General features: G+C 37.3%; 1 protein-coding gene across 2 annotated transcripts in view; it reads left to right on the plus strand.

Annotated features, from left to right (window-relative positions):
• Positions 1-18538, plus strand: part of CCDC91 (coiled-coil domain containing 91) — a 96105-nt gene that overhangs the window by 40356 nt on the left and 37211 nt on the right. For both annotated transcript variants that reach the window (XM_050324578.1, XM_050324577.1), the window contains exons 7-8: positions 308-385; positions 10121-10228. In XM_050324578.1, the coding sequence (XP_050180535.1) occupies positions 308-385; positions 10121-10228 (186 nt within the window). The remainder of the gene's footprint in view (positions 1-307; positions 386-10120; positions 10229-18538) is intronic.

The raw sequence follows: 18538 nt of genomic DNA on the forward strand, positions 1-18538 counted from the left end.
CAGTGTTCTGTGTGGCATTCTGTCCATCACAAGGCACAAGAGGTGGAAGCCCTCTGAAGATGGTTTTACTTAAATTTCAAACTTCTTAACTCACATTTGATTCCTTTCTTAAAATTAAGAAATAAAATCGTGTTTAATGCTGGGACCTACTTGAATTTAGCATATATATATGAACAGAGTCAAGCTGTGTTCATTTCTTCATGAAAGATACCAAAAATGAGAAAAATAATCGATATTTACTCTCCTAATTAAAATTGTTGCGTCAGGTGCTCATGTTGTGCATAATCTTCTCTATGTTTTTGTACAGGAAAAGCATAAACAGGAATTAGAAGACATGAGAAAAGCTGGACATGAAGCCTTGAGTATTATTGTTGAAGAATTCAAGGTAAATGAGTCGCCAAGCTGACACAATTTTCAAATAATGTTATTGTAATTATATATATGTGACTGCCTGCAGTGCACATTTATTAGTACACTCTGCTTGTTCTGGTTGCTCAACCTCTTTTCACTCTGAGACTGCCTTTTCTGTTTCCATTTAGACTGTCTGCTCTGAAATTTGGCTTGACATGTTTTCTCAGAGCCTGCACTTTGGGAAACTTCAGCCGAGGTTGGTTAGCCATTTTCAGTAAGGAAACTTAAAACCAGAGCAGACCAAAAGTGCTGTCAGTTGTGGGGAACTTTGGTTTGGAGTTGCTTATCACGAATCCACGTGCTGGATCTCTTCAGTCTCAAGAGCTGCACTTTCAGGAAAGCAGCATCACAGAGCACTTCAGCAGGTTTTTTATCTGTGCAGCACCAAGAGGGAAGGAGTTAGGGATGAAACAAGGCTGAAGGTGTAATTTTTTTCCTGTTGTTTCTAGTTCCTGTCAGCTGGTGAGATAAACAAACTGGGGGTTACCATGGATAAACCTGTGCCTTCTGTTATGGAAAATATCTAATAAGAATTCCACAGATATGTGCCCATCAGTGCAACTTATACTGATTTCATCTAAAGGGAATCTATCCAGAAAAAGGCTTCAAATTTTCCATTCCAGAGGAGAGTTAAGCATGGCCACTGGTGATGTCTCACTTCTCCATACCTCCCACATTTCACTTCTTGAGGAGAATTGCCGTGTTTCTTTTGCCTTCCCTCTTTGAGGAGCGTTTTGCAATAGAAGTTCTCAGAGGGAAATTCTCTTTGGACGGTGCTGCTTTGTATGGGCCACTGAGCATCTTCAATATCAGCATTTTTCATGTCTGTTTTGTGCCAGATATGTAGAAAATATCTGGCTGTTCCTTTGTGAACATTTAAATTTTGAAAAAGCCTGTGAGCTATTCGTAGTTTCTGTACTTATGTTTCCTCCTTTTTTTTTTTTAATTTTTCTGAAAATACAAAAAAATTGTGAAATGCAACAATTTTATAGCATTGAATAAAAGTTTTGAATGTTTTCTAGATGTAATTTTCCAACATTTTACTGCCTTTGTGTGAGCTAAAGAAGAGTTTTGCGTGGGTGATATTGGCCCTTTGAAGGAATAATTTCTTCATGTGTAGTTGGGTAAAGGAATATATTTTGGTGCCATATGGATTTTTGAAAACTATTTTGCCAATCAGAAGCAGCTGGGAGGACCTGGTATGCCACCTGGAAAACAAGGTTTATGTTTGTCAGTTTCAGTGATTCAGCACAGAAGATCAGGGAGTTAATTGAGGACTGTGTTTCTGAACAATATTTATATTTAGTATATTATTTCTCATAGAATGTTTATATAAAGACATTCTTTAATACCAGGGAACCATGACGTGAATATACTTCTTACAAACCTTCCTGTTGCCTCATGTGGTTAGTTGCCATATTTTGAACTCTCTGATGATAAATATCAGATATACCAGCCTCCAAGTAAATTACTGCAATCTGTATTCTCTGCAAACATGCAGTGACTTATTCTTGAGGGGAGCAAGAAAAATCAAGAAAGATTAGTAGGTTTAAATAAAAAAAAAGGCTTTTTTCATTGATAGTTTTTACTTTAATAACCTTTTTTATTAACCCTTTATCATGTACTTAAAAAAATAAAAGAATAGCAGTGAATCATCAAAGAAGTCACTGAAGGCAAAACAAGTGTTCTGTAGCTTTGTTTGAGAAAATAATCTCATGGATGCTTTTAAAATGTTAATTTGTGTTAATATATTTCAATTTGAAATCTTAACAGAGTTAAGATTTCTTTTCCCCTTGAATAACTTAGTCAAATGTCTTTTTGTAATTTTAAAAATAGTATTTTGCATTTGGGGGACTTTTTAAGTGCTTATATCTTTAGGAATTTATTCTGTTTTTCAGACATGTTGGCAGTTAGTTAGATAACCAAATGAGGAGTCCTACATGTAGCATTTGTTTAAAAATGTAAAGTTGATCTGATTAGGTCCTTTCACTGAAATACAGAATTATGAGGTTCATTGACTCTTTATTTTACTCATTATTAGCCATACTTAATTTTGTGCTGAAATATGTCTTCTTTAGGATTTAAGGCTTCATTACACTAATACATATCATTTATAAGCAGAAGTGATTTCCATTTTCAGTAGATTTTGTAAGTACTACTTAATCATTCCCAAAATTACCTTGAGTGTAGAAATTCACTGAATTGTTTAAAAGGAATGGGAAGGAACATCTTGCCTATGATCAACAGAGTCTTATTTTGCATTCCTTGGGGTCCAGTGAAATGAACTGACGCAGATTATTCCAATCAAGGGATTGCTCAGGCCCAGATTGGGTTCTGTTGCAGTCATGACTGCTGGAATTCTGAACTAATCCTCTCTGATACCAGTCAATTATAATTTTGTATTGCTGCTCCAAGCAGAGTTGACTGAATATAATGGCCAGCATTGGTTGCTTAAGAGTAGCTGTGTAAAAACATGAACTGCTCATCATTAGCCCCAGGAAATAATCCCCAGAACCCCTTAAAGTCCAAATCCTCTAACTCAGGGATTGAAACTTTGACTTGAACAGCTGTGGAAAAAAAGTTGACTGACTTGCCTTTTCTGTATTCCTGGCACAGACAAGTGTTGCTGCTGGTGGATTTGTGGAAGTGCCTTTACTTTGGTGCACAAAGGAAAAGAGGGATGCTGTTTTTTCACTTCTGTGCACAAGGTTGCCAAGTTAATAACCAGAAACTCACAGTTTTCTTCCACTTAGAGCTGATTGCCCTCCTTACAGACTTCTGATGCTGATGTACCTTTCTGTGCTTGGAAATGGGTGACACTTTCTGATAGTCTCTTCCTTGTGTTTTGGGCAGTGATTTGCTGCAAAAGGAACAGGGTTTCTCCACACAGATCTTTCACCAGTATGGTATCCCCAGGCAGATCAGGCACTCAAGGCTGAGGCCAAATGCTCTCAATTCCCACCCTTGCTGTAGGTCCTTCTTAACATTTCAGCAGTGCTGAAAATGCAGCTTACACAAGCACTCAAACACTGGACCATCTTGTCTCAAGGACCTGGATGTACCAAAGCCCTTAGAATTATTCCAAGTTGTCCTTGGAATATTGACTTGCTCAGTGTGTTGGGAAATCCATTAACAGAGACCCTGAGATGTTTTGTAGCACAAACCCTCAAAAGCCCTGGCTATTGTTAAACATCTCACATTCTTATCTTCCTTTAGACAAATAAACCATTTACAACACAGTCACAAAATTGGTATTAAAAACACAGAAAAACAATTAACTCAGTGCTCTGTGTAGGCCAAGTTTCCCCTTCTCATGTTTACCTAATTTTGTTTAATTTCTGTCCTTCGTGTCATTATTTTTTTAAACTTTTATCCCTGGTAATTAACCACAGTAAAGAAAAGTAAATGTAGATCTTGGAAATTACACTTGTGGGATCACGTCACATTTTAAGATACTCACCACAAGCAACATAAGAATTTCTTCTGTGCTTGTTTAGTCAGGCTTTTGTTCTGAAATTGTCACAGTTCTGTAAATAGAGGAGTTAGGAGTTTTAATCTGTTTTGTTTATATTTCTCACTGTATAAAATATCCTCGAATGTAAGCTTTAAAGAATATGAGGTTACAGGGAGGTGTATTTATTAGATGATTTTTATTTCCTTAGATTACTTTAGGCAATTATTAGTCTTCAAAAAGACTGCTTGCATGAATCAGATGTGTGTTTCCTTTTATAGAAATTAACTTCAAGATGCAAAGTTCCTTCCAGCCCTTGCTGCAGTAAGAGTTTTATCTATCACTTTTCAGTGTTAGGTGGTGGGGTTTTTTTCAAATTTCCAGATTTGCGAAGTATGGAATATGTGGGGGCAAATCAGATTGTCTTTCAAAAATATTTGTGTCAATAATAGACCTCTGAACTGAAAGGCTAACCTCTAATAAACAAAGGAAATTTAAAAAGATTTAATTACAAAAGAAGTTAATCTAGAATCAGGATATCTTTTTTTAGACGTAGTTTATCCCTAGTGAGAGAAAGCTCTGAAATGTGGCCAGTTCTCAGCTCTTTAAAACATCAGCTTAGCTTATTAAGTTTCCAAGTTGACATCCTGGCTCAGAAAGTACTGACACATGAATAAAAGGATAAATTCAAGAGTTGTTGCAAGGGCTTGTATTTCACTTCCAACTTCTAAGCTTGTTCAAGTGCAAGTCACACTAGAATTCAAGTGAGCCTTGAATATAAAACAACACTGGTTTTTGTCATGAAGAGCTGATGGCTGGAAAAGGAGAGATCCCTTGTGATTTTTGCAGTATGGGAGTACTCGTGTACACCAGTGATGTACTGTGAAAGTCTCTCTGCAGAATGCAGATAAAAGGGAGGTGCAATCAAGTCTCAATCTTCCAAAGACCTGCCTATCAAAAATATTTTGTTGTAGATGGAAACACCTTTATATTTTCAAAGTACTTATAAAAATTGCAAGAAATCTCTCCCTCCCCTTTTAGCAAGGATGACTTTAATATGTGCTTCTGACTACAGAACAATAAATGCAGTGTTAATATAATAACAGAAAGGTTTGATTGAGAGTGAGGTTGCAGTTTGTTTCTGTCAGGAGCCTGTGAGAACAGTGTTTTGTGGTAAATAAATCCTTTACACTCACAGGTCAGTAAAACTGAGCTATGTAGATAAACCCATCATAGCATTCAGAGTGTAAGTTGTTGATCCTTACTGGGATACCACAAGCAGTTGAAAATGAAGCCGAGATTTTTATACCACTTTGCAAAAAACACATTTCCCTTTTCTTGCATTTTACCCCCTTCAATCCATAGCACTTGAATGGACATGTTTCATTTTCACTTGAAGGGAGTCTCACCTGGAAATAGCCCAGTGGTGAAAATGTGCAGTATCTTGGGATGAAGTGGATAAGTTGAATTCTGTCAAAAAAGACATTTTAAATAATCTTTTAAATAGTTTTATTTATATAGCTCATAGCTTAATTATAACACAATGCTTTATTGAGTTAATGTATCTTTTCTGCAGGTCAGGAAAAGATTTCAGTTGTGTCTCCTGCTCTGTTTCCTCATTCAACAACTGGTTAACTGCACTTCACCCTTAAATAAAGTAGTAGAAATAATTACTGGTGGAGACAGGTTGCTGAATTAGATGAACCATTGTCTAATGCTGTGAAGCATAAAAATTCTTACGTACTGTTGCTGAAATCAATGCTGACATTTAAAGTAGTTCATATGTTTGAAGCAATAGGGTAATTTTACTTCTCATCAGTAATTCTGTTTTTAAAGCCAGCTTGTTTCGGTCACCCTGACTCAGCAGTTTTGAAGTAAAGAAGATGTTGGATGTACTGGCTTGTATTTTAGTTATTTGAGCAGCTTAATGATGCTTGAGCAGGCTATTCCTTTGGATTGGCTAAGGGTTTTGATGCAGTGCTTTTAAGGAGCATTCTAGAACATAACCCAGCAGCATGTACATCACGGTGCTGGTTTCATCCACTGGTGTTACGTGTGGGTTTCTCAAACAATTCTGTGCATCTGGGAAGCCTGTGCTGTGCATGAGCCTGAATTTCTTTTATACTGTTTTTCAGAACAGATAAGAAGGGGTAATAAAATCTGCTTTGTTTTTCTTCTTGACTTTTTTTTTTTTTTTTTTCCCCTCACTGGCTTTTTTCTCCAATAAAAAAGAAAGAGATTTGGTAATTTGCTGCTCTTAGGGAATTTGGGAAGAGTTGGGGGTAACAGTCTGTATTTTGGCTCTTTAATTCAAGAAGGATTCTCATAAATTGTAGCTTCTGGCCACACAGCAAACTCTGGGTAAGTAGCTGTGGTTTCAATTGCCAGTAGAATGAAGACAGGATGCACTGGGGCTGTGCAAATAGAGTCGTATTAAAAACGGGCTGGAGGGTCTGTGCCATGGTTTTAGCAAAACCACAGTCATTGCACTTCTGCCTTTTCAAGTATGAGGACAAACTTTGGAGATAATCATCTAGTGATCTTTGTGATCAGCTGTGTTTTCTGATATTTAAACTTTTCATCTCATATTGGCTACATTTATTCATTTATTCCCTTGAGGATACCCCAAGGTGATTATGGATCTCATTTTGATGGCTGGATCTAGTTTCAATTCAGGGTCTTCTAAAATTATTCTAATTTAAGGTTAGTTCTTTATCTGAGCTCAAACTGGTTCAGAATAATTTACTCGGTTTACTTGGTTTAATTTAAAAATGTTTTGTACTGTCATTTAAATGTGGGAAGGTTTTTATAACAGTTTGAGGAAATAATGGTTTCTGTGATTATTATAACCCATCATACATCAAACTAAAATGAATATGAAGCCTTTATAGAGAACTTCTTCTTAAGTTGTTTCAGTCTCTTTGTTCTGTGAGAAGCCACCAGGCATTTTTGAGTATTGAAGGAAAAGCAGGATAGATAGCTTTTTTGGGGTTAGAAGAGAGATCAGAAAATGGGGAAGCAGCAGGATTTCTTGAGTGGTTAAAAATGTTTCTGATAGTTGAAGCTTTAGAAGAAGACTTGATTTGCTGTCATTGTTGTCTAACAAGTCCTGTTATTTGGGCCATTCTCTGGGAGCAGCCACACTGTTCCTGTTAAACATGAGCATCCATGTGTTACTCCTTAGCTTTCCCGTTGACAATGTGAATTTGTTCTCTAAAAACCGCCCCAAAGTTGGTCATGAATATGTCCAGAAACAATGAGCAAAAACCTAAGACAGTTTGGTGATGGAGCATAATGTGCGTTGGGAATATGAATTATTTCCAAGTGGCAAAATAGCAAGCAGGGACATAGAACTTCTCCCAGAGAAATTCTAGCATTGAAATTGCTTTGTCATACAACTAAAACATGTCATTTACAGACACTAGAACGTGTTCCACCTCCCTCTCCTGCAAGGATCTACAAGGTTCTAACACATCCTACAATTCAAATGTTGTCATTCACAAAACCCATGGGATATGGGTATTAGAAAAAGAACTATAATCAAGGAATCTCTGAAATTTTAGTTTGGCTTCATCTGTAGTGGTTCGAGAGCTATTGCCCTGTTCTTTGTGAAAGGAAAGCCAGGACTGAGGCAGGATGAAGACTCCTAATTTTTCTTGTTGGTTAAATTCCACAAGGTTTAGTCCTGTTAAGATGAGAGGGGCATGACTTGCCCATCCCTGGAAGTGTCCAAGGCCAGGTTGGGTTGGGCCCTGAAAAACCTCATCTAGTGGAAGGTGTCCCTGCCTGTGGCAGGGGTTTGGAAAGGGATGATCTTTAAGGTCCTCTCCAACCCTTAACATTCCATGATTCTGTGATGACCCTTGCCACCCAGTGCCAAGGAGGTTCATTGCACAATATATAGAAGGATTAATTAACTAATTAAGAAGAGCACCCATATTGAAATCCTACCTTTTGACTTCATGCAGCAGATGCCATGGGCTACATTCTGCTGTAACCTTATTGAAGTGATTCAGGGACCCATCGAAAGGAGCCTGCTTCAAGAATGCCAGCTTGATATCAGATCACTGGCCATGGGTTTATGGAACATCAGCCCACCAGGATAATCATCTAATTTATTAAGGAAGAAAGTGGTGGTTCATCATGGATAAGAATAGTTGCCCAGAATAGCAATTAATGACAAGATTTTAGTGTCATTGTGCTGAAGAAAGTTGTAGCTCTAAGATTAGAGATACCTATCATCAAGTAGCCAAAAGAATGTTTTAGTTCAGTGAGTTAATTAGTAAATCAATTTTTTTTTTAATTAGTAATTTGAGTAGTTGATTAGCTTGACATTTTCCAAAGCTTTGGATGGATATCTTGCCCCTCTTCTGTATTTCTCATCAAGAAACCTGATTCTTGGAAGTACTGTGGATCAGTCCTGTGGTGCTATTTGAACTGTGTTATGATAGAAAAAGAAGGCTTTTGTTTCTAAAAAGAAAAATAGTAATAATAAATTAAATTTAAAAATTTAACAACCTCTACGTGCCATCCAATGAATAATAATTATTTCCTTGAAAACTGAAAGTTCTTTATACCATTTAATAGGATTTTAACAGTTGCCAGTAAAGTTTGCATAGCAAAGTGCAGAAAGTGACTCAACCCTTGGCATGAGCAAGAAATGCCATTGCAGCTTAATGACAATTCTGTTACTGTTTTACTTAATATCAGATTTTTTTTTTATTTTCTTTTGTGCCAGTTACATGAAACATTTCTTGCCACAATAGTGTTGGCAAAAAGAGAACCCGTACCCCAAAGTGCAGGTTTAATTTGTGCCAGTGATATGTGGCAATTCTATTTTGTGCAGTTTGTTTAGTATATGAAGTTTCATATATAGAAGTTATACTTCTTTGAGAAGTGAGTTCATTCTGATTGCTTGAATTTCTATCAATAAAAGAAATAAATTTACTTGGAAATAAATTGGCATTTTTTGAAAGTAAGCTTACGGTTGGAGAAATCCTCTGCAAACACCAGGAAGTGTATTCTTACACTTTAATAAAGTACATGTTAAGCACAAATTTTAACCTTTTAAATCACTGAACTTGTGATGAAAACTGCTGCCATACTATAACAACACTGAAGAACAGCATAAGAGGACAGTTAGTGGAAAATTTGAAAAGTTAGTTCAAAAATTATCAGAAGATTTTAATTTTTTTATGCATTTCTCTTTTTATTTTTTTTTGAAAAGTATTCCGAAGTTTATTTAATGTGTGTGTTGTGTTCCATGAATGAAATATCTCTCTAAAATAAAGACTGTCTGAAAGATGGGATTTTTTTTCTTCATCTGCATTTAGGCCAAAGGTCTGTTTTCTGCGAAACTTACGTCTGTTTTAACTTACACAGTCATTTTGACTACTTCTCTGTGTTGATTACTAGTTAAAAATAGTTTGCTACGTTGTGCATGAATAGCCTGAAGAATATTTGGGCAGCGGCACGAATATTTTACAATATCGGGGGAAAAAGACTCGCGTAGCACGAGGTGAGCAAACCCCGCGTTAAAACAGCGCAGTTCCTCTCACAGCAGTTTGGTTTTTTGCGTGTCTTGAACGTCTGTGTTTCTGTTTCTGCGCTCAGAAGTCGTGCAGGGTCGGGCCAGGCGTGTGTGGACGCGCTCACACGTGCTCACGCGCGGAGCTCCTCGCCGCAGCATCCCTTTGTTGCTCGCCTTGGTGCTTCGACTTTCCACACTTCGGCTTCCCCCGCTCCACATTCGAGTGTGAACATCCTGGGGGGGCGTTCTTTCATGTTTGCAGTTGCTCAGAGTTTCCATCTGCTTTTACTTGACTTGTGGTTGTGAAGATCATGCTTGGCCCATGGGATCTTACACAGTGCCGAGAGGATGTGGAGTTTTGTCAGCCAGGGAAATATGTCTGGCTTTTTTTTTTTTTCCTTTTTTTTTTTTCTTCAGCAGCTTTCATATGCTTCTCTTCTTGTGTGGTCCCACTAAACTGAGTATATTTAACAGAAATACTCTCCCTCTCTATCTTCTGTGCGCTGCTGTCTTTTAGGCAGCCTGTATAAGAAATCTGAGATCCAAAAAATGTTGGTCCTGACTGAAAACAAGGTAGTGTTACACAGAAAGGTACTTTAATAGTTGCACATTCCAAATTTATAACAGCATTCCACATTCTGGTTATGGACAAGCCTTAGTGGATCTGCAGTTACCAATAAACATCCCAGTTATATCTTCCTTGAATGTTCTGTGCTTTCTTTTTGCAGGCACTGCTACAATCTACAGTTCAGCAGCAAGAAGCAGCTATTGAAAAGCAGTATATACTAGCCATTGAAAAACACTCTCACAAATGTGAAGAGCTTCTTAATGCTCAGGTATGGATGTGCACATGCAAAAACCTTCATGATTTTCTCTTTGTTTCAGCTCCTTTCTGTTTGAAAAAAAATATTAACATATATGATCCCCAAAGAAAAGAATCAGTCTTTGGCCTCGAGTCCTCAGGCTGCCAGTAAACACAAGTATTTAAAAATGCAAAATAAATAAGGACTCTTCATCTGTATCAAGCAGATTCAAGAACTTTTGGCACTGAGGAAAAGTCTCCTATCAGTTTAATACTTATTCCTTCAACAGCTACCATTTTCTGTAGTCAGAAACCAAGCAGTCATTTTTAATTTAGGGAGTTAAATGCAGGATTTAATTGTATGGGATTCGCAGGAATTTTTGATCCAAATTTTTTGATAGTTCTTAGGTGATAGACACAAACATCTGTTGTCCACCCCTATTTTTGTTTCATAGAAATCTTATCTAAAAAATGAAAAGCTGGCTATGAGGAATTATATCATATCCAGAAATATTATGTAATATACATATAATAGGCCTAAGTTGGTTCACTTACCATGACTTGAGTAAAAATACACTTCCTAGCAAGTATTTGAAATCACATCCATTGCTGTTGAGTATCTGAACAAAACCTGTTTTGCTATCAATAGGATTTTGGTTTGACTTAAGTGCAGCTCTTGAATCAAAATAACAATGGCCATTAGTATAGAAGTTTAAAGGAAAGAAAAGGCTAATTTGCTCATAGCCCCCTGAAGTTGTTTACATTGCAATTAACAGTTACCTTTTAAGTACTGTAAGCAACAGTTCAGATAAAAAATGCAAAGGATAATATTTTTTTCTATTTTCTCGCGATATATTAGATCTGTATGCATCAAAAGTCCACTTGAAGCACTGCACCATTTTTAAAAGTGTTTTAAGACCATTTGACTGTTCTGACCATGTCAATTAACTTTTAATGCAAGCATGTATTAAATACAAAAGCATCTGTTTAAACAGTATTAAGGAAAGATGTAATTATCTGGAGAAATCAATTCCATCGTGAATGAGGGGTTTATTGCACAGAATTACAGATATTAAGTGCTCTGCCTTAAAAGCAAGTAAAGAGAAAATGTTCTGTGGTATTCAAATGAACATATCATTTACTGGCTTGATCTCACTTTCTGAATGTTAAAAAGCACTGAATCCCATGAAATCTGGAAGTGTCATAGGACATCACATCTTTTTTTTGTTCCCTTCTAATGCTCTTGCCTTACAAGCAGTATTTTGCCTTCAACATTTAAAGCCCATGTAAAGCTTTGTCAATCCACATAGCTTTTTGTCCTCGTTTCCTATTGCTTTTAAATTTTCTTCTGTTTTATCTCGTGTGATAAATCCTTTCTCGTGCTTTCTTCCTAATCTCATGTTCCCCCTAAATTCCCATAACCCTCCCTCCCAAAAATGTCTTTGAGAAGGAGGAAAGGCTGGTTTTCTCCTCTTTTCTTTAAGCTCTTGTTGAAGTTAATTGAAGTTTCTGATTTTTGAAGATTTATTGTGCCTGTAGTGGACTCACAGGTTGAAATCCTGCCTAGAAGAGGTACCATCCTGCCAAGACATTCAGTGCACAAGGCCATGTTTTCCAGGACAGGGGAAGATGTGAAAGGCCTGGCTCTGTGGTTCTATCCCAGTTTCCTGCAGGACAAATACCTGCAATTCATCTTGGAATTGCTGGGAGCAAAGGCTGAGAGAGTTGGGATTGTTCAGCCTGGAGAAGAGAAAGCTCTGGGATGACCCAACTGTGGCCTTCCAGTGCCTGAAGGGATCCCACAAGGAAGATGGAGAGAGACCATAAAGGTCCTTTACAAGGACAAGGGGGAATGGCTTCAAAGTGACAGAGAGCAGGTTTAGATTGGATATTAGGAAGGAATCCTTCCCTGGGAGGGTGGGGAGGCCCTGGCACAGGTTGCCCAGAGAAACTGTGGCTGCCCCATCCCTGGGAGTGTCCAAGGCCAGGTTGGATGGGGCTCTGAGCAACCTGGGCTGGTGGAAGGTGTCCCTGCCCATGGCAGTGGGGTTGGAACTGGATGGTCTTTAAGGTCACTTCCAACCCAAGCCATTCTGTGATTCCATGACTGAAGTTGTTCTAAGAGACTTTGTTTCTTATTTTTTTCTATTTTTGATGCTCATCAAGTTTTTATAATATGGTTGACATATTCAAGGGCAGCAGTGTCCTGATATCCTTAATCAGTGAACAGGACAAGAGAACTCTTCTGCTCTGTGCCAAAAATTAGTCAGTGTTGTACACTGAAGTTTTAAGAAAGCTATGCATGTCAGTTTTACGTTTCTAGCTTTTGAAGATATTAGAAAATGTCATTGGAAAACTCATATGAGTTTATTGCAAGTTGGAAAATTACGAATTTCATCCTTATCTGTTTTCTGAGACACAAACATTTGATGGTGTCTTTCTGAAAATGAACACCAGCTTTGATTTTGTGGTTATGATAAGTAATTTTACCTTTTTTTATCTTGCACTTTTCTTTCCCTATCTTGATGGTCTCCTTCCTTACTGTCTTCTAAATAGTGTGAAGCAGGAGTTCACACTGTAGGTGGGGAGGGATTAAAATATATGTGAAGTGAGTTTCAGAGCACACATTTCCATCCCAAATTATCACTTGACAATATTCCTGATTTTCTCTGTGTCTTCTTGACTAAAAAATATTAATCAGAGGTACAACTGGACATTCTGTGTAGAGTTTTCACACTTGAATGTAGTTAAGGGGGATATATTTTACCGTGGTCCTTAATTATGTTGGTCTCCTATTTTCCATTTTGATTCATATAAAAGAAGAATGAAGAAAGACAAGGACTAGAAGTATTTAATTTTGTAGTTCAGCTGCATCCTTTCCTGGGCTGAGCTGCTTTTCTTCTTCTTGGTTAACCCTTGGGGTTGTGCCTAAAGGATGTGTGACCTGCACTTTTCCTCTGTGGAGAGCATACAGCATATGTGTGTATTATGTGCTGAATTCCTTGCTGTGGTTTAAGAAGCCAAAGGGGTGTAATTGCTGAGACAGAGCAGTACTGGGAGTGTCATACAAAAAGGAAAGGACTCAGGAACTCGGTTAAATGCTTCCTCTGCACTTCTGCACGTTGGTATTTTTGGTGATGATTTTACGTTGTGCTGTGAAACAAATCCTGTGTTTGTAGATGCAACATCCAAGATAAGGAGTTACCCCCATGTCTTTAATTCTTTTTCCCTGCTATCATGAAGCTGGCTGTCATTTGTGTGACAAAGAGTAGTTCAAAATGTGGTGGATGGTGCATTGAAATCTTTTGCCCTTTCTTTGAGGCACACTTAGAGAAGTGCTGGTTTATCTTCAGTTCGAAGACAATTTGCTGAAAGGTCAGTCAGAATAGAAGTTCCATTTTGCTGGAACTCAGTTTTTTTAAAGTTTATGATGCTTTCAAGAACTGCTTGAGGACAAGCAGAAAACTGGTGTGACAATAGCCATGAGCTGCTGGAACGTGATAGGTACCAGCGTTGGAATGACGCATTTTGGTGTATTTTGCATGACTTTTGGTGAAAACTTCTGCTATGCCCCCCCTCGAAATTCCTAAAATGTCAAATGTAAAAAGTGCTTTTCTTATAGAGCAAGTGATTGTTTGCATGCCAGGGAAATGTTTATTTCATTCAACTTAAGTCCCTAGTCAGGAGGTGTAATTTTCTATGATTTCAAATATTGTTTTTATATCTATTCATAATGTGTAGCATGTTTCTATAATAATGCTTAGTTTATGAACTTTGATTTTATTTTTTTCTTATCCTCTTGTAAACAAAAGAGGTTCTATATTTTTCCCATCTGTAGGCAGTAATTGTGGAATCTATTTAATGTCTGATCTTGAAGGGAGCGTATGCAAACTAGATTCTTAGAGAATTGTGAATATTTGCACTTTTAGGAGACACTGGCCAATTTTTGTAGTGAGAGTAGTAATCCAGACCTGCAGACTGAAAAAAATGAGGGCTGCAGTGGGCATAACCTTTCTGGTTCATTAATTCCAACCGTGATAGGTTGGGAAATTCTTGAGAGTGCTTGCCATGTCCCCTTCTTTGGACATTTCCTCTCAGTTCTCAGAAATCTCATAGTTTGCTGCTGTGGAAATATTTGTTTATTCATTCCCTTCAAAACCAAGTACTTCCTATCAGTCATTCCTGTTACATTTTCATCGGAGTTGCTTTCACATAATTCATCAAGATGTGTCTTTCCAGGTCTGCTGCTCTTCTGCCAAGAGCAAAGTTGCACTTTCTCAGAACTTCTCTGGTAGTTCCTGATTATGTATTATTTATTAGAATCCTGTTCCCAATTTGAGTAATTTACTCCTAAATTCGTAACACTTCAATGTACCTGTGTATGCAGAGAGAATTAAAATAAAAAGTCTGATGTGTCTTTGCTCTGTGTTTTCCTTGTATATGTGTTGACTTTGTATCCAGTATTGTTCAGTATTTACCTCCCAAAGTCAAAGTTACGTTGCTGAGGTCAGAAAAGGCATATCTATTTTTATCTTAAAAAAATTGCAGACCCTTAAGAGGGTCCTTTGACTTCATTTCAATATACCCACTCTCACATGCTAGTTGGAGGATGATTTTGCAGTCCCTTTGCGCTGTTAGCTCAGCCAAGGATACTTTCAGAGTCCCAACCAAAAATCTTATTTGGAAATTGCATTTGCTTTCTTGGATTTGTCAAGTTGCACTTAAGAATAGCTCTTTAGAGTGATTTTTTTATTTTTTCCCCTTCTCTCTGTCTTTTGCTTATATAACTGGCTACCCTCAAACCTTCATTACCTGTTATGAATTTAAACCACCAGCTCTTGTCAATGCTGAACAGCTAAGTAATATTAGTATGATTTTTCTCCTCAACTATTTTTCTGTCAGCTGTTGTTGAAAAAAAAAATTGTTTTTCTTCTGTTTTGCTGTCTTCCATTACTGAATATTTTGTTGTTTATATTACTTGTATTTTAGGAGTTCATTTGCTTTAAGTTTTCCTGATAGATGGACCAATTTGGTGAGAACTCATACAGGCTATGAAATGAATTAGATAGCAAAACAGAAAGAGTAATTGATACTTTTTATTCTCCTTCATATTTTTATGAAGTTCCTTATCTCTGTATCCTCAGGACCTCAAAGTTTGTGGGTTTTTTAATAGTCTCTATTACTGTGTACTCTTTCCAAGAAAAGTATTTTCATTATTAGATGCCTTTATATAGCTTCTTACTTTATTAATAAAAACAATGAAGCACTTATGCAGCAAAATGCTTTAAGCCTAATTTCAACCTCTGATGTGCCTCAAATTGTGCAGTTTACACATCATCTTTATGATGGTGAGTGGAACCCTGAGTACAAGAATATTCTTAGTTATTTTATTACTGCTATTATAATTTTTCTTTACCATTGTTTTAACTTTTCTGGTTCAATAATGTTTTGCTGATTCCTGAGCTTTCTCTCAGAAAGGCTTTGCTGCTCTGTCGGCCCCTTGGACCTCAAACTGGCAGAAAGATACAGTTCAACCATGCAGTAATAAGTTATAATTTGAGGAAGTGGAAATATGTAACAGATGTTGGAATCCTTCAGGCAGATTTTCCACCTTGCACTGCCAAACACTCAGATGCCACAGATGATAGTGAGGACGGCGTAAGAAACCAGTTACAATTACCACATCTTGTCATTTGACTTCGGCAGGGTGGGCAAGAAAAGGTGCAGCACGAAAGAACATGCTGCTGGACGTAGCCAGTGTTTTTAGAGGAGCAGAGAGCTGCTCTTGGTGTTTTAACAAGGTTGCCTGTTTTCCTCAGGGTGATGTTTTGGGCGGGATGTTGAAAGGGGAATATTTTGATAACATTACAAAACCATGATGCCACAACTCTGGGTGTTTTTGTTGCGTCACCTTCCTCTCCCACGGATAACACCGTGCCCCATGGCTTGTGTTGTTTCTTCCTGCTGCTCCATTCCTTCAGGAGAGGCAGAAGTAAAAGCAGGGCTTTGTTAAAGTAGGTGGGCAGGTCTGAATTGGTGAGTTCTTAAAAAGCCCCATCCAGTGGTTTGTTATTCCTGCTGGTGAGTGAAGTGATGAAACATTTGGTGAATCGTTCTGAAGATAATTTTTCCCATGTCCCATGTCCGTAATGAAGGTACAAAAAACCTCATAAATACTGGAGGTGAGATGATGCCTGTTTTTTCTTCTGTTAAACTACTACAATGCAGTTTCATTGGATTAAAAAGTTCACTAGATATTTGTGACAAGAAAAACTGGTCGTTCACTGAGGGTGAATTGGACACATCAATGTCCCAACACACTGTTTTTTGTCATGATGTCATTAAAAGAAGGTTCCAAGTGTCACTTCATTACTATGTGAAAATTGTTTCCTCAGATGAAAGATCTGTGAGAGAGGGAAATACCATTAATTTGTTGCAGTGATGCTACAAATAATGCGAGATATTTTTGTCCTGTTTAGTATTAGGATGTTCATCTTAACTTTGGTTGTTCTGTGATGTTCTTTGCTGGTTTGTTTTTGAATTATTATCTAACTGACTACTATAAGCTATGAATAGCAGCTAAGAAAATGATTTTATCCATGCAGAATTTGGTGATCCATTCATGGTGGTTCACTCAATGTTGACAAGGAACCAATCTGCAGAAACATAAATTGGGTGCCCAAAATAATTGTATCTTTATTTGAGGATGATATCCTATATACATTTCCTTTTAAATGAAACAGTGCAGGACTCAGAAACTATCTTTTAAAAAAGCATTTCAGTTCATGCAAGACACCCTATTTTCTGTTTGACTTTAAATTTGTAGTTTAGGATTAATAGGAATATAGAATTATGGAATGGAATTATAACTGTAATCAAATAGAGTTTAGTATTAATAGCTTTAATGCAGCATTTTAGTTGTCAAATAGCTCATCTCATGCATTATTTCATTCATTCCATGAGTTCTTAAAATATATACTTTGTGATCCTTCAGATTATATTTACCTGAAAGAAAACTGTCACTATTCTTCAGAAATAAATTGAATATATAAAAATAACAAAATAGACTGACTAGTTGCTATTGTGATTGAATCTGTTTACAATGTCTTCTGTGACTCACATTCCAGGAAAAAAAAAAAGAAAGATTTTTTTGATTTCTTTTTTACAGGAATCAAGAAAAACCACAGGACCTCTGTATTTATATTTGAATCTACATCAAACGATTTTCATTTGGAACCACTGCCTAGAGAACTTCTTGCAGGGAGGAAAACATTATAACCTATTTTTGAATGCCTTTTGTTTTAAGTTAATTTTCACAAGGCTCTTCTTGACCCTCTCATGCTACTTTCCAGAGAGTAGGGTAGAAATATCAGTATTTCTCTCCACTTTGGCATACTACTTTTGAGAAAAGTTTGGGGTTTGGTTGTTTTGTTGTTTGTTTTTTTTTTTGAAATCTCTCATGTCTCACTGGGTCATCATGTCCCACTAGAATCTGCTCTTCAGAATTTTTTACAGCTCAGAATTTTGCACTCTTAACCCTGTCCTCCCTGACTAAGGAATAAAAGGAGGTAGCACAGCTTTTTGAGAAAGAAGAATAAGTAAGAGTGCTAGGCTATAGCAATGAGGTAAAATAATGCATTAAAGAGCTATACAGTTTTTTTGTGCATCACATTTCCAGTTCAGGACATTTATTTATGTAGCCATAACTTTTTATCAGTTTCCATTTTCAGAAAAATTTTTTTTTTTTTTAAACCTGTTTTCTGGTTCTTGGATCGTAGATTTTTAAGGGACGCCCTCAATGCAGCTTCCATTTAAAAACTCTGTGGACAATCTGCACAGGTTAGGGGCTTTTTTTTCCAAATGGAAGGCTCCATTCACATCTTCCACAGGAAACCTGGAAGAGACTTGGATATTTTTCGTAGGACTGTTAGGTCTGATGAGCTCGTTGTCCTCCTCACAGGAGGCAGATCACTCTTTCTTCAAAGCTTTTGTTAGGTTTCCTTTTTGAAGCATGGGCAGCATCCTCTCGACAGGCACAATGACCAGGAGACCTCCAGCGTGGATGCCCAGATGAGCCTAAGAGAAAGTGGCCTCTCCAATGCTTGGGAATCAAAATTCAGTCTCTATGTGGTACTTGAAGGCTCAGAGCTCTTCCCTTGTTCCTTTAGTGCTGTCCAACAGAGAGAGGAACACGTTCATAATTCTGACCTGTGGAAGCTGGAAATGCTGAATGAGATTGGTCCATCTCACATGCTTCCTATGGCTTTAATTCCTGATGAGAAGGGGAGGGGGTTTTGAGATAAGTCTGCTTAGCTGTAGGCATTTAATTCAGTGTGTATGATCT

Source organism: Myiozetetes cayanensis, unplaced genomic scaffold (genome assembly GCF_022539395.1).
Source record: "Myiozetetes cayanensis isolate MyiCay16 unplaced genomic scaffold, myiCay2020 scf3, whole genome shotgun sequence".
Taxonomy (NCBI): domain Eukaryota; kingdom Metazoa; phylum Chordata; class Aves; order Passeriformes; family Tyrannidae; genus Myiozetetes; species Myiozetetes cayanensis.